Source organism: Bufo gargarizans, chromosome 2 (assembly GCF_014858855.1).
Source record: "Bufo gargarizans isolate SCDJY-AF-19 chromosome 2, ASM1485885v1, whole genome shotgun sequence".
Lineage (NCBI taxonomy): Eukaryota > Metazoa > Chordata > Amphibia > Anura > Bufonidae > Bufo > Bufo gargarizans.
This window is the reverse complement of record NC_058081.1, coordinates 349,547,301-349,564,776: the sequence shown is the minus strand read 5'-3', so window position 1 is coordinate 349,564,776 and position 17,476 is coordinate 349,547,301. Positions and strand designations below refer to the sequence as shown.

At 41.1% G+C, this 17,476-nt stretch overlaps 1 protein-coding gene across 1 annotated transcript in view; it reads right to left on the bottom strand.

The window, feature by feature from the left end:
- UNC5A (unc-5 netrin receptor A) overlaps positions 1 to 17,476 on the bottom strand; it is a 554,915-nt gene that overhangs the window by 123,495 nt on the left and 413,944 nt on the right. The window contains 1 exon segment of the mRNA XM_044277435.1: positions 2,260 to 2,363. Coding sequence (XP_044133370.1) covers positions 2,260 to 2,363 — 104 coding nt within the window.

Here is a 17,476-nt window from a genome sequence, read left to right as displayed (position 1 = left end):
ACCACTGTGTGCATCATGGACACCAGCTAGATGGGCTGGGAGTGACTCAATAAGGTCCTGGTAGATTGTTACATGCATCTGAAGCCATGCTGACTGCAGTGCATCCCACAGGTTCTGGAGGGTCCATTTAGGAGGATCCATAGCACAAACATGATGATTGAGATGGTCCCATAGACTGTGTTGAAGTCTGGGGAATTCTGGGGGCAGAGTAGTAATTGGAAGTCTTGGCCAGTGGCGTACAAGAAAAATAAGGACCCCTTAGCAAGGATCAAACCAGGCCCCCCACACAGGACAGAATTGTTACCGCCTAAACCCCTTTCAATTACCCTTCAGCCATTTTTTCCACTGCCTGATTTGCTAAAAGTTGTTCCTTTAGAGGGTAGAGTCCTGACCAACTTTCCACCCCCAGTAAAAGAGGAGATGATCCCACTTGCCCTGGGCCCTATAGCAGTAACATGGTCAGCCACTATGGTAGTTGCGCCCCTGGTTTTGGCCATGGTCTTTTAATCAATGATGGACATTTCTAGCCATGTGACATATCACATTTTCTTACTGGAAGATCCTATCCAGCCCAGGTATGACAATCAGTATGTATGGCTGTACATGATCTGCAAGGATGGATTCATACCCCCATGAATTGAGAGTGCCTTTCACTTGGATGAGTGGGCCAAGAGAATGTTACAAAAATATTCCCCAGATGAAAACCAGCTTTTGTTCTTCTTGTAGTGGTTGCAGGGTGTTGAGAAGGCAACCCTTTGCCTATCAGGCGAGGTCCAATTCTGATACTGCTGCAAAAATTAAAGTCTTTTCTGATGATGCAACTTTTTTAGCAGAGGTGCATGGACCATCCATCTGCTTTAGAGCCCCATACACTGTTGGGTTTACTAAACTGTTATTTAGGTTCATTTTGGCAGTGAGCTGCTCCAATGTATTGTGTTGGGCCACCCTCATGCACCATCATAGTGACATTAACCTCTCACGTCAATGGCATACGCTACTCCTCAGTTTCCACATCACTTTTTTGTAATGGTGCCATTTGTCTACTTGTGATATACTTTCACCACAGCAACATGTGAACAGTTCACAAATTGTGCAGTTTCAGAAATACTGCCACCCTTGTCTCAAAATCCAATAATGTCTCCTTGTTGTAACTTTGATATATTGCCCTTTTACCCATGAGACAAATGAGGAATATGAGTGCAGAAAGCGTATCAAACACCTTATATACCCAAGACAGCTCACAACGCGTGACTTCCTTCATTAGCTATGTGCTACCAACGTCAAAAGTCGGAAGTGGTCATAATAATATGACTCAACTATGTAGTTATTTCATATACTACTGGACTACTCCTTTAATCCAGCTGACAGACTCCCCTCAAGATCATCCAGCCATGAATGGCTACAATGGATTCATTTAGGCGTAGGCTGTTTTCATTTGGTCAGTAAAATGAATGGCCTTGTAGCCCACCTGACCAAAATATTGCACACAATGCTCTGGTCAGGCTGGCTAAAAACAGTAACAACTGATTTCCAGTAAAAACAAAAAGTTTGGATCAGTTAAACTTCAACTTTTTTGTAAAATGATGGAAGGAATGGACCTTAGATCCAGAACTTATTTACAAAGTTTTCCTGATGAGTAAAACTTGGCTGCTTTCTTCTAAAAACAACATGTATCGACAGGTTGTGTGGGAACATGGTTGGCACTGTGTATGAAAGAAAGCAGCCATGTTTTTCTAATCTCGAACAACCCTTTTAACAGTGAGGAGGTCCGCTGTTATCTTGGGATAATGAGAGTATATTATTTGTACAATGTCTGTGTTTTTGTATGTTCTAGTCTTTCCGTTTTATGATTTTTATGTTTCGCTATCATATTATAATACTGTATATACCAATCACTGCGTTGACTAACATTTTGCCGATAGGAAAAAAACCATACAGATTATTTTAAGTAAGCACATCAAAGCAACAGTGTCACTGCTGGCATTATCTATATGGCAATTAATTCTCTGTGCAGTATGCCCTTAAATACCAACATCCTTTCATTAATTCTCTATTTGTTTGTGACTGTCTGGTCCATGATAGCACATAGCCGAATGCTTGCTTAAAGCATATATTATTCTGTGTCTTCTAAAACCAAGTAAAATCTCATGAAGCAAGAACAAGCTAGAATTAATGCTTATTTACTTGCCTTGACATGTAGATATGTGAAATAAATTCACGCAGGGGAGTAATGTTTGGTGACACATTTGTAGCACTCACCTCCGCAGGAGGAATCCCCTCAGGTGGCTGACATAACAAAGTCACCTCCTGATCCAGAGACACTTCCCTTGACAATGGCTCCTTCTCAAAATTCTTCCTGAGGTCTTAATAAAGAAAGCAGAAAACACAATATTATGAAGAGATAGATAAATCAAATCTAAAATATGAATATAAGAACTAGAAATGAATATCAGGTAAGTCAGACGCATAGTGACATTAGAACGCTTGTGGAGAAGAAGAGAACCAGCCAGCGTGTATTGGCTCTCCGCCGCAGATCCTGCCAGCTATGTATAACCACACTTTACAGTCTGACAGTGATAGAGAGTGACAGAGAAGGATGTATACATGGTGCCTTCCCCTCCCCTTGGGGAACGCAGGTCTAAAATAAACTGAATTCCACATTCATTTAGCCTGTTCATCTACATTTTTGTTTCTCCTTGCTAAATCCCTGCTTAGAGCACACATGGCTGGATTGCTAGTGACAGAAATTGACATGGGGATGTAGAGTCCCTCATAGCACTGCTATCCTGGCACCCTGTGGCAAAATGCACCAGCTCAGTAATAACACAGGCCACCTCATTGCTTACCTGTCTTCTCCTGTTTGCTTTTAGAAAGCTAAAAGGAGCCTGACAACTATGTTCCAGGCAAAGGAAATGCGTGCTTGTATTTACCGTTAGGAAACCACAGACACCAGGCACAAGAATTGTCAGAGCATTACTCACCCTATATCTATGAGTCAAGCTCAGGATTTAGATACTTCTAAATAGATGCATGCCTTAGGAGCTTGCAGTCACCAGGGCACTTGAGTGAGGTGACATAGTGGCATTGACATAGAAATGCAGTATGCAATCAAAATCTGGTGCATTCTGGGATACATGTGTTGATGGCAAGGCTAACCGACAATCAAGAATATCTGAGGGCATTCATTAGCATTGGCAAAAGTCATGGAACAGTGTGAGGTTCTGACATTCTTAAAATGGAGACAGAAAATAATAGTGTTAGACGTCATAAAAACAGAACAAATCATTCAAAAACATCAATGAAATTGTATCTTAGGAAGAGTTCATCTGGAAATATCTTCAATTCTCTAAATAAGGATGATTACCAGGAAGAAAAAAAAAAAATCTTGTATCTAATATAATGAAACAGGTTATTGTCGTCTGTGGGAGAGTGTTGTAAGCATTCTTGGACACTTGTGCAGGGAATGGGAGGAGGCGTGTTGTGACCATCACCTATTGTGAATGATGGATCCTGTGTTAGTTGCCTTCTGCTTTTATAACAGAGGTGTTATATTTCAATGTAATCATTAGAGATGAGTGAATCGAGGCTGACGGAGAAAAATTTGATTCTGAACGAATGCATGGTAACAAATCTCAATTTTTTATAACATGGGGCTAGCCAACTACAATGGCGGCTACAAGTGTGAGGACATGGGGCAAGAAACTCTGGGAAGGTGGAATGACCCATAATGCCATGCATGCAGCCAATCAGCAGCCGGCCAGCCGGTGATGTCTCAGCCCTATAAATACGGCGGCAATCTTAGAGTCCGCCATTCACTATTGTACTTTGTTCAGGGACAGACTTGTATGCAGGCGCTAGGGAGAGTGAGAAAAAAAACTAATTGTTAAGTAAAAAAAAAGGAAAGAAGCGATTTACTGATGCAGGGAAAGGGTAGTGAGAGGAATCATTTCACAGGCAGGGAGAGACGTGTGCAGATGCTTGGGAGATTCATAGAAAAATCCTCATCGTGAAAAAAAGTGATTTACAAGTGCAGGGAAACATTACTTGGGGATCCGGGTAGTCTCATAATACAGCTCTGTCATTCCAGCAATTAGTTATTGGGGTGCAAGTGTTATGTTTAATAGCCTTTATAGCTTTTATCTGTGGAAAAAGATAAATCTATACGCAGGTTACTTGCTGTTAACTGCGCTAATATCATTTAGTGTCCTATTTCACTACAATACGAGAAAAATAGACGCAGTTCACATTTGATGTTGTTTGCGGTAAAAGCGATTATTGCCATATTTCTAGAGAAAAAGAGAAAAATAGATTAAGTTCATATTTTCTGTTATTTGCCCTAAAAGTGTTTCTTGCCATATTTCTAGAGAAAAAGAGAAAATATTCACAGTTCTCTTTTTCTGTTATTTACTTAGAAATCTTTTAGTGGCCTATTTTAGTCCAATATGAGAAATATATACGCAGTTCACTTTTGCTGTCATTTATGCTGAAATTGTTTAGTTGCCAATTTCAAATCTTTTTAATTGCCTATCTCAGTAAAAAAAGAAATATATATTTGGCGCTTTTAAGGGTGTTTTAATTTGCTTATAATTTATTTTGTTCAGCTAAAAGTATGTCAGACAAAGAACTGCCAGGCCCTACACAGAGGAGTGTCAGAGGCGTAAATGATTCTTGCACAGGCACAAGTCGCAGCAGAGTAGGGGGGCAGCAGGGGTCTCTTCCCGAGGCCTCAGGTCAGCTAGCGGTTGCGTCTTGACCAGCAACCCAGCAGTTCTTGATTGGTTGACTGGATCTTCGACTTTGTTGCAAGTGACAGCGGCACCAGCAGCCTGAGTCTAGAGTCGCTGATGAGCAGCTTTCTTCACCCGCATAGTGACAAAACTACTCACCAGCAGGTAGACCTGGAGCAGGACCTGAACCAGCAGGTGGTGGCCCTGGAAAAGCTGTCCTGCCCGGCCAGTAGTGTGGCATCAAAGCGGGTGTTTAGTGCGGCGGGGACCATAGTTACCCCAAGAAGAACGCGCCTGTGTAGATACTTACTTTTGTCAAGATGAATCAGGCGTGGATCAGCCAGGATTTCCACCCACCAATGCCTGATGCATCAGATTAGATCATCCATCTGCACACTATGTCACCGTGCCACTCTGTGGAATCATGCTGCTACTGTTGCTGCCAGGTCCACACTATGTTACCATGCCACTCTGTGGTATCATGCTGCTGTTGCTGCCATCTCCACACTATGTCGCCTTGCCACTTTGTGGCCTCCTGATGCTGCCAAGTCCACACTATGTCACCTTACGACTCTGTGGTATCATGCTGCTGCTGTTGCTGCCATCTCCACACTATGTCACAGTGCCACTTTGTGGCCACATGATGCTGCCATGTCCACACTATGTCACCTTGCCACTCTGTGGTATCATGCTGCTGCTGCTGCTGTTGCTGCCATCTCCACACTATGTCACTATGCCACTTTGTGGCCACATGCTGCTGCCATCTCCACACTATGTCACTTTGACACTCTGTGGCCTCCTGATGATGCCATCTCCACACTATGTCACCATGCCACTCTGTGGCCTAATCATACTGCTGCTGTCACCTCCACACTTTGTCATTATGTCACTCTGTGGCCTCCTGATGCTGCCACCACCTCCAGACCCTGTCATTGTGTCACTTAGTGGTCTCCTTACTCACCACTATGTCATAGGGCCACTCTGTGGACTTCTCATACTGTTGCCACCCTTCCTACTTTATGACGGGGTAACTATTGTCTTTGTTTGACCTTCTTGAAATCACCATTTATTTGACTTTTCTTCTGATCGCTCACAAGGAAGGAAAAATTAGACGCACAGTGGATCATGTCTATGTAGCTGCTGTAAGGTCTGTATGGTCGCATCAGAATTGGCTTTGATTTGGTAGCCAAAACCAGGAGTGGGTACAAAACACAGAAGACATGCAAATAGTACGTTCACGTGTCATCTCTGTTTTAGATCCACTCCAGTTTTTTTTGGCATTGCCAATACTGATGGATTACTGACCAAATGTTGACCGAGTGAAGGCCCGTGCTCCACAGACAGGATCTGTTTTCTGTGGTTATTGTTCTGACGGATCAGAGGAAGAGCAAAATAATTAGTGACTTCAACACAAACTTACTGTTGACATCCTCTCCACTGAGTCCGGGATGGGGGGCTCTACTTGTATAAGCGTTTAATAGAACAGGTTCTGTAGACATCTATGTGGAATCAGCTGACGATGGTGTAAAAGGAGTATGCTTCTTCTTGACGCTAACATGGACATGTAAGGCTGAGTTCATACTTGAGTTATTTGGTCAGTTTTGGCCCCATGACTGCCCAAATAAGTCAAGTGTGCAGTGATTCTAATAGCTAAGCCTGTCATCTGCATGTCATACTGACTCACAGTATTATTTCACTACCCCAGCACACTCCCTATGCTACCGCAAGGCGCAGTGTTCTACACCCATATAAAGGCTCTATGCAGCCCGTAAATAGCATTTTTTATTGCGATTCATCGCGAATATATTCGGATAGAAGCACATTTTTTAGGAAAAATTTGGCAAACCGGACAAATCTAATTTTTGGGAAATTCGCTCATCTCTAGTAATCATCCCTGTAATGATAATGATATGACTACTGAGAAGTGATCTATACAGAACAGGAAGTATCAGTCTATTGAATCATCAATCTATGAATTTCTTGTGTAAGGATATGTTGACACTGTGTCTGCAGTATTTTTTAGGCTGACCTATATTTCGAATGACCAGATGTCAGATGGCCCTGCATAAATCAACATAGCATGCTATTTTTCAACTGTTTAGAATAGAGTCGTTGACTACCCATTCAGTACAGAGGCTTCCAGTAAAAACTTGACATGGCACAATATATTTTTTTTTTACAATGGGAATTTATGGTTGACATGTGGCACTGTACGCCTATGCAGTGGCATATTCTGAAATTTTCCAGGGGGATATATGTCAAGAAATATTTCTAATGAATACATCCAACAGCATGCTCAAACATGATATAAACAGCTTGATCGGAAACCCCTCATTTTTTCCGGAATAATGTTGGCAACATCTTTACTCAATCACAGTGTCTGCTCATCTGTTCTCAAAATGAAATAAAAAAGTAAAACTGTCCAAATGGGGCCAGGGACGGCCACTTGATGTTCTGATCCCATTGGCACTCTACAACCTATTTAAACAAGCCCCAAAAATCTTTAGATTTTCATTATTATCTACTCCCCCTCCCTATACAATGACATGTGCAAAGGTCACAAAGCAAGTCTCGAAAAGTCTCCCATACTAGTGAAAGAATCATCATCTATCTAAATATGTTAACAGCAGCTCAGGCTGGAAAACAGAATAAAAATATTCTACAGTCAGAAAATAAAATTACATTAGAAAATAAGCAACGTGTTTCACTATTTAGTTTTAATTAGTAAAATATATACAGTAGGTGATACATTCCCTATAAGTACATCCATGGAGTTAAGAATGTGTCGGTCATGAAGAATCTGCAAAGGGAAGGGAAAGACCAATGCACAGCTCTTATAATGAATAGGGTTGAGCGAACCCGAACTTTGCAGTTTGTACCCGAACTCAAACCCGGACTTTTTCACTGAATTTCGGGTTCGGTGTTCGGGTGATTTTATTATTTTCCATTATAACATGACAGAATGCTAAATAAAATGGCCATAAAATGGTTTTCTGAAATGGTAGTTGGCATTTTGAGTAGGGATAGGGCAGGCAAACTTATCAAAAATTCGGCTGCTTCACCGAAGTTCACAAAGAAATTTGATTTGTTACAAATTACTTTGTCACAAATAGCATTCCATTGTATGTAACGGGTGCAATGACGGGGAACGGCGATGTCACCGGCCCCCATCATTGAAACTCTCAGATGCATGTTCAATGCTGATTACAGCATCTGACAGTCATATTGAGGCTTTTTAGGGGTTAATCAGGGGTTAAAATAGAAATACGTGCCTCATCCATTTGCTTGCAGAGAGGCCATCGCAGCCATCTTGATTGAAAAAAACGTGCCAAATCTTGCACGCACTGACATGATGACGTTATCGCATCACCACACTGGGTGGATGCAGTGGCGTCAGCACTGATGACATCACTGCTCCCAGCCAGTGCAATGACCTGGTGACGTGACTTGTCAGCGTGTGGAAGATTTGGCTGTGACGGCCTCTCCGTGAGCAAATGGATAAGGTGAATATGTATTTTTTTTTGCTACCGCCATTTCTGGAAGAATTGGTTCATTAACACAAAGCGCCCAGAAATTCGGCTTCACGACAAATCACATTTTTCCTGAAATTCTGATCAAAGTCAATTATTTTCGCTCAACACTAATTTTGAAAGAATAATTTGGGACTAATCACAACATTTTTGGATTTACTGAAATTTGAATCTTTTGAGAAAATTAATTTGATTTGTGTAGAATTGATTCACTCATCTCTGTGAGCCAATATTAATAAATCTTCCCCACAATTATTGCCTCATCAGTCATCAAACATTTATTCTGAATTATATTTTGGTGCATGATATTAAATAACTCAGATATCAAGAGGGTTTCCTGGTCCTTTATGTATGATCTTGATAGGTAGACAGATGAGTGTAAAAGTGCAAGAGATTTAATAAAAGCGAGAAATAAGAAAGTGTTGAATTGAAGCTTCACCTATGAAAATTGAAAGCCACCAGAATCAACAGTTACCAAGAGAGTGCCCTAGTGTTATAATGATTTGATATCTGGGAATCTGAGGGTGCTAAGAATGTAGAAGTAAAGAAGTAAGACACAATAAGGGCTCATGCACACAAAGGTAAGTGCTCAGTGGACGACGAGCATGCAGATGAGCTACCCTGAGACGGTTTCTGACAGCTTGTGCAGAAATTCTTTGGTTATACAAACTGATTGTTGCTGCAGCTGTCCGGGTGGCTGGTCTCAGAAGATCATGAAGATGGTCATGGGCTGCTGTGGTTACATGTGGTCTGCGGTTGTGAGGCCGGTTGGATGTACTGCCAAATTCTCTGAAAAGCCTTTGGAGACGGCTTATGGTAGAGAAATTAACATTAATTTCACTGGCAACAGCTCTGGTAGACTTTCCTGCAGTCAGCATGCCAATTGAACGCTCCCTCAAACGTTGCGACATCTGTGGCATTGTGCTGTGTGATCAAACTGCACATTTCAGAGTGGACTTTTATTGTGGGCAGTCTATGGCACACCTGTGCAATATTCATGCTGTCTCATCAGCACCTTGATATGCCACACCTGTGAGGTGGGATGGATTATCTCGGCAAAGGAGACGTGCTCACTAACACAGATTTAGACAGATTCGTGAACAATATTTGAGAGTAATGGGTCTTTTGTGTATGTAGAAAATGTTTCAGAGCTCATGCAAAATGGGAGCAAAAACCGAAAGTGTTGCATTTATATTTTTGTTCAGTGTATGTAGGCCTGCACCTCTACATAACTTTGGCGCTTCCTCAGGCAGAGGTACTTGAGACTGGCATAGAAAACTTTGGTCTTAATAAATGTCCCCCATACACCCCCCCAGCATCTCTACACCTTTCTTATGTTCAGGACCCACTCCTGGTGGTGGAAAAGAACCCTAAATAATACTCACACTTAGGGCTCCTGAACCCGACCGTGTCCATTTTTTTTCAGTTGACAGATCTCAGCCTAGTGCTTACCACCATTTTTTTTCTCCTGCAGAAATATCCTATCCTTGTACGCAAAGTAGAATTTTTTTTATTTTTATTTTATTTTTTTGTGGCGCCGTGGAATGGACTTACGGATATGGACAGCACAAATATGGTAAGCTGTCCACATCTCTTGCGGCCTCATTGAGATGAAGGGGTTCTCATCCGATCCACAAAACTACGGCTGTGTGCCTGAGCCCTTAGTCAAATCTGCTCCAAACAACATTGTGTATACCTTATGTTTTGTGTAATAAATATCATGCTGCGCTACACAAATTACGTTTTGGTATATAGATATAATCATGTCTGCTGGGACAGATAATATGTGTATAATATGTTGCATTTGAATTGACAGGTGATACACACCACCACATTTTGTTCATAAAAAAATTGTAGATCCTGTTAAACACGGCTTACATCTAGATCGCCTTTAATCAGACTGCCAATTTTGCATATGTTTCATTTGGGCATTTTATTATCCAAACACACAAAGCTGGGATTATGTCAGAATCAGCCTTTTCTCTTTAACCACGAAAGGCAACATTCTAAAATTTTCCAAAATGACTATGAACCTGCCAAGTTACATACTGTACATAACATTTTTTCATTTTATGCCGTAATCCTTTTTTTGACATTTTTTAGTAGCGAGAGGGGTTTAATATGAAGGAAACAGTGCGATAAACAAAAGTAATAAGCCCATACAATATCAAGTTGCAAGTAACCTGTAAGTAAAGATAAATAAAAACAGCATTAAATAAAAGAAAACTGTGCCGGGACTGAGATGTAATAAAATGAGACAAATATCTATTTGCACTCTAGGCATAATAAAATACAACAAATACGACATAAAGACATTCTCAAAAAACTTCCAACATTAATAATGTATAGTGGCTGGAAGTAGTATAGGTATTAAAGTATTATTTCAAGAGTGACCTTCAGTACAAATCTGAAGATGGACCGCTCAGAATTGAGCTAAATAGCTAAAATTAGCTAAATAGTTAGCCCTCATTCACATTTCCATGTCCGTTTGACATCAGTGGAAAAATCAGTCCACATTTCATCTGTGAAGATGTCCATGAAGAATCAGTGTTTGGCTTGTGGGTACGTTTTTTGCCTTCTGTGTGTCATCCATATGACACGCTGTTGAATGTGGAGTACCGCACACCGTTATCGCTGGTGCCAGTAAGGACTTGTTAGTCGTAATCAAATTGTAACGGTCACGTACACACACACACAGGGGAGGATAGTGACCACTGCGCTCCACCCTCACCCCTGGCCCTGCCTACTTGCCTCGCAAGTCCTAATGACAGGGGACAACTTGACAGCAGTCCCTAGCTTAGAACACGTGCTGGGAGGACAGACAAGACAAATGACGGATAGTGAACGGACTGGGTCAATACCAAGAGAGCAACACAGTACAAAGGATAAAGCAGAGAATAGTCAGGAGAAGCCAGGGTCAAATACCAGGAGAGTAATGAAGTACCAAAGGAGTCCGCAAAGAATCGTCAGGTGGAAGCCTGGGTCAGAATACCAGGAGAACAGCGCAGTACAGGAGGAGCAGGCAGAGGATCGTCAGGGAACAACAGGAACAGGTAAGTATGCCAGGTAACAAAAATCGCCAAGAACCTAATTAACAGGCAACCTGTGGCCAGCTGGGGTCATGTGACGTGGCCAGCGCCACATGACCCGCACTAGGAAGTACAGCTGAGCACCGAGTGCCCAGCTTGGTGCTCAGACCTCCCCTGGTTGCCGGGGGAACTGAGGACGCCAGCCGTGCGGAGGAGACGTGCACGGCTGATCCATCCCACCTCCTATTACCAAGGAGACGAGGGCGCTGTGCGCGTCCTCGCTCCTACACAGAAACGGGATGCCGACGGCGCTGAGGAGAGCGAGCGCCGTCCTTGACAGGAAGCTATCCACAGATTATAGACTGCTGAAGAAGGACCTGACAGGCCGAAACATCCGTTCGCCATATAGATATGTACATGACTTTCCTACACGTCTTGTAATTGCACTGGATCATGATTTTCATATGATGAAGTACTATTAAAACGTAACTTTACAGCAAAGAAGAAAACTGTGTGCTGCAATTTTCTACTATCCATATGACACGGACATCGCTCAGCTGAAAATTTACTTCCAGAGCATCTTTTACTAGTTGTGATGCCATCCGTGTTGTGTCGGTAGTTTTTCATGGACCCGTTGACTTCAAAGGACATGATTGGTCCTTATCATGAACCAAAGTAGTGCATGCTTCAGTGATTTTTCCACTGAGAAAACCACTGATGTGTAAACAAAGACATTAAAATCAATGGATCCGTTTACTTTCTGTGAAGAACACGTCTGTGATTCACTGAAATGTGAACGAAGCAAGACAATGTAAACCCAGAGATAAATAATGAGTCTCAATGGTTTGTGTGTCATATTTTCTGTGATTTTCTCCCTCGGGAAACAATAGTGCACACCTAATAGATGCACACGTTTATAACATCAAAGGAGTACTTTTCATCCCTATTGGAAGCAAACAAATTGGGTATTCTAAGCTGCAATAATATACCGCCGGCAGCTGCCTATCATAATACAGGCAAGGAGTATAATGGCCTACCTAGGTGGTGAATTATAACATCAGATCTTAGTTAAATGCTTATCTACATGAATGCAGTGGATCTGCCAGAGACAAATTCCTAACATTTTAGACTGTTAAAGAAGCACAACCATGATTCATATGAGAGATGAGCACATTTCCCCAAATTTCTTTAGGGTGTGATTTACAGTAGTTCAACTGGCTGTCAGAATTGATTCGGTCTGAATAAATTTAACTAGAATTGAAAGTGCCCCTATTGCTCTTAAAGGTCATGTGTGATACTCTGGGACTGTACCCTACCCATTTCAAACTCTTTAAATAGGTTGTCCTGCCATATATATTGATGACCTATCATCAGAATAGGTCATCAATATCAGATCGGTGGGGTCTGACACTCGGCGCACCCGCCGATCAGCTGTAAGAGGAGATGGCGCTCCATGTGTACGCTGCCTCCTGTTCATTACAGTTGTCTGTCATCTCAGAATTTTTGTCTGTGCTTTGCAATGACAAGTACTCGCTCCATACACTTGAATGGACCGAGTACTTGTATTTACACTGCGTCACTTCTACAGGGGAGACGACTTGTAGTGTAATGAAGAGGAAGTAGCACTTGCACAGAGCACCGTCTCCTCTTCAAACAGCGGATTGGCAAGGGTGTCGGACCCCACTGATCTGATATAGATAACCTATCCTGACGACAGGTCATCAATATATATGGCAATAGGAAAACAGACACTAGCCTGAAGTAACAAACAGAGGGGGGCATTTATCAAATCAGATGTCAGTTTTGTGACTTCAAAAACATGCAAGCCATGGCAACTGCGCCATTTTCTGCAAGATTTGGTCATTTTCGGTGACATTTGGTGTTCCTTGCCACTTTTCACGGTGGTCTATGTTTAAGGCCTAAAAGACCTGAATTATGGTTATTTACCATGTGCGAAGTCACAAAAAAAAGTCACAGGCTACGCCAGAGAACCCCATGGTGTAGTTTCAACACATATAGGTGTAAATCACATTGCACTTACTCCAAAGATATTATTAAGGTGCATCAGTTCATAACGTTGGAGCAGTCACACACTGTAAAGACAAACTTGATAACAGCAACAGCAATTGCTAAATGCCCCCCAGAATGTTTAAAAACACTTGCACTGTTGGACTTTTTTTTTTTTTTTTTATATAAAAAATGGTCCAGAAATTATTCCTTCTTGGTGGCAGAATTTTTCTTCTCTGTCTTCAAACCTGTAAAATGATGGCCACCGTTTTGAGTGATTTGTGCTGAACAAATCACACAAGTTTCACATTTGCGAACACTGCTGATTCCTAAATTTAAGGAGGACATGAAGAAGTCACAAGCACCGCTGACTTCTTAGGCCTAGTTCACACTTCAGTGACTTCCATTGGTGATTGTGAGCCAAAACCAGGTGCAGATCAAAAACACAGAGCATGTGCAGATCTTTCCATTACACCTTATCTCTGTGGAGGCTCCAATCCTGGTTTTTGGCTCACAATCACTGATGGAAATCACTGACCAAATACTCACGTGTGAACTAGGCCTTAGAGTTCAGAATCCACTGCTGATGACATCTTCCAACATACCTTTATCATATCATAGTCAGATTGGGACATTGATTAGCTGATTGCATAGGTCTGGCTACAATCATATTAGCCAAATACAGTATATTATCAGATAAATAGTCATATGTGTCAAATTCAGCAAAGTGAGATCATATTTGCTTTTCGCTTTGGTTCCCAGAGGAACTCCCTTTATCATATCTATGTGCTCTATTAGGGCATATAGATGGGGGGATGTCTTTATGAGACAACCCATTCAGGGTATTTAAAGGTAGTCCACCTAAACCAGACAATCTTTTCAAGCTCACAACTTTCCAAACTTTTTCATGATAAACTTTATGCTTGTATATTTCAATGGTATCAAACATTTCAACATTAAAAAATCAGCATAAATCAATAGCACAGGTGAATGTAAGACACTTTGTAATATATCCTATTAGAGAACAATGCTAAATCCAAATGATAAAAAAATCTTCTGTGATGTATCTTATACATTTTCTTATATTTGCCTGTACTATTGATTTATGAAAATTTTGTTAAAAGGTCAGTGATCATTTAAGACAACTCTAGCATTCTTAAAAACAAACAAACAGGGATCTCTGGAAAGCTGGAACACATATTAATATGACACCTAAAGTTAATGAGATTTCATTTTCAGACTGATGTAATTTAATGTGCAATGCCATGAGATGTATCATCTGCAGAAGATCTTAATAGAACCTTTCCCCAGAGCTGGTCCTTTTCACTTAATGACACAAATATTGGGCAGAGAACCACACCATGTATAGCAAGCTATGCCAGTGGTTGAAAGGCAAATATTATCTTAATAGGGAGTTCTTAATAAAAGGAAGCATGCTATTCAGAATTCCCCTGCCAGACGGGAATGTCACTGCAAAGAATGCCTTTTAGTATAGAAGTCCTGGCTTGAGATAAGCAAATGGATTCCAACTAATTCAATTTTTGGGGGATTCATTCTACATGAATCACACAAAATAGTAGCTGCTATGTTACATATTAGAAAACAGACATCTGCCACCAAAAAGGGATACTGTTTAAACCCATTCTTTAGTTTAAAAAATATCTAACAGTGCAGTGTATTTTTATGTTTCAATGGGGTATTTATTGATGAAAGCATAAAAAAAATATCAATTCAATACAGAAAAATTCAGGTATTAAACTTGAATATACTTCATATGAAATAACAGTACATGTTGACATTCCTATTGCAATACACAATTTAGCGCAGTTAGTGCAATATCTGTAGCTTATAAAATAAAGACAGGGTACAAAGTCAGAAGGTGATGCAGCGTATTTTTAATCAGGCTGCTTGTTGTCACCAGTTGGCATCTGATTACCTATAGCCATATATGCCGCTGTAACTTTCTCATTACTAACGCTGCCTTGGCATTAAAAGGGGTTGGGTACAGTCCTATTAGACCTCAGGTGTACACCTAATTAGGGCAGTTTTGATTCAGAGCTAATCAAATTCAATGGCCGATACGATCGAAACGGTCCCAACATGAATTTTGGGACATGCACTTATCTCTATTCCTGGCAATTCCATGTATCTCACAGAGCTTTTTAATGAGTTATTTTCCCTGTGGTAGCTCTGTAAAAGAACTGAACAATTGCTGTGGGAATCCTCAACAGAACGCAGCTTATTGGTAGGGGACACCCAGTGATCAGCTTGTTTGGGGACTCTTCTAAAACAGATTGTCTAAAGTAGACAACCCTGGAGAACAGTTTTCTCTTTAATTTGGTCAAATTCTGATAGATATGGCAGTAACAGAGAGTAAAAAAAATTTATGTTTGAGTATCTGTGATTTGCCTTTAATTCAGTGTATAGTAGTCAGTCCTAAACTAAAGACCAAGACAGCCTGGTTGCTAGGGATATACTGCTTAACAACATCTCATAAGGCTGCAAATGTTAGGCAGTATCACCTAGTAATGAATATTTCTCAAATGACTGGAATTGCTTCGAGACAGTAGAAAAAAACATATCAAACAATATAGACAAACCATAGCAAGTTATTATTGATTAAAACAAAAACTTGGTTATAGAAGAAGCATACAGGAAACTGTTAAATGCAGGGTCATTCAGTCACTTCTTCAATGTACTGAATTTGGATGTGTAGTTTATTTGTTCTTTATGGTTGAGACACTTGTGCCTCAAATGTTAGTCCTTATTGCAGCCGTTGCTTAGGATAGTTCCCTGTGGGTTAAGTAGAAATCTTTCCACTAGAAATGCTCTTTTGATGAATGTGATGCCACTTTCTGCAGAACTTCAGTATGCATTTTCACATCACAGAAACTTTGTACCATGAGATTGTTAATAAGTGTGTCATCAATCATCAGCAAAACAAATTAGCTAGCTCGTCTTTTAAAGCCCGGGACTAAAAAAACACACATAGCTGCATGAGAACTGGTTGGAGCTTTACGTTACTTAGGATCTGGTTCATACAGTAGGCAATGTACAACATTCATTCATAAAAGGAAAAATATAAGTAAATATAGGCCCCAAAGTTCTCCCTCAAACTGTTTGAGAGGAGAGCCATTTTGCATGTGTAGTGCTATAAAAAAATCTTCAACTGTTAAACCAGGCACAATGCCTTGTAAGACTAGCTCAGCTCAGAATGTAATAATACTTAGTCATCCATTTCTTCATTCTGGAGAAAATGTAGTTTAATCCATACGCAAATTAACAGTTAAGTACGCCAAAGGTGGGCCTAAGCCACTCTGTGAACCTCCTGCCTCTTCTTCAAGCCCCTCTCTCTCCTTGACTATGCAGGAACCTGGCCCTGTCAATCAAGAAGGACAGAGAGGGTCTGGCAGAGGATACAGGAGGAGCAAAGGTGCACAGAGCGGCTTTGGCTGCCCTCAGTGCACTTTACTGCTCATTTAAATATGATTTTATTAAGTTTTTTAACGCTAGAATAGAAACACAGATTGCTAAGTTAAGGTATTATTGTATTATTACATTCAGCTGAGCAAACCCTACAAGGCCTTGCCTGGTTTAACAGTTAATTTCCTGGTTTCTCTTAAAATGGAGTCTGTCAGCAGTTCTGACCATGATAAACTGCTGTCCGCACTAGATAGGAGCCAAGACCTTTTGTCGAGCTTTTCTCATTAGAAGTAGTGAAAAAATAAAATGTTATTCTAAGTTGTTCTACTCCTGTAGGTGCCCAGGGCAAAGCTTTACTGTGAAATGCTCTTTGAATTGAGCTGCTTCACAGCCCCTCTCCTCTGATTTGACTTTTTGCTCTAGTGGCTTGGCTGGAAGATACAGCTGTCACTCAAAGGGGAAGGGCTGTATAGCAGCTTAAAGAGGACCTTTCACCTGGATATCCTTAATCTAACTATTATCCTACCTTATAGTGCGGCCCCCACTGATGTCTTAGCACTTGTATTTCTCTTGGGTGCAGTTATCTTCTCCCTGGCTGTGAGCACATCCAATCAGAGTGCCCCGCTCTTAGCCAGGGAGAAGGAGCTGCGACTCTCGCGAGAACTTGAGCTCCTTCTCCCTGGCTAAGAGCGGGAAGCTCTGATTGGATGCTCTCACAGCCAGTGAGAAGATAACCGCACCCAGGAGAAAAAGTCTGCGA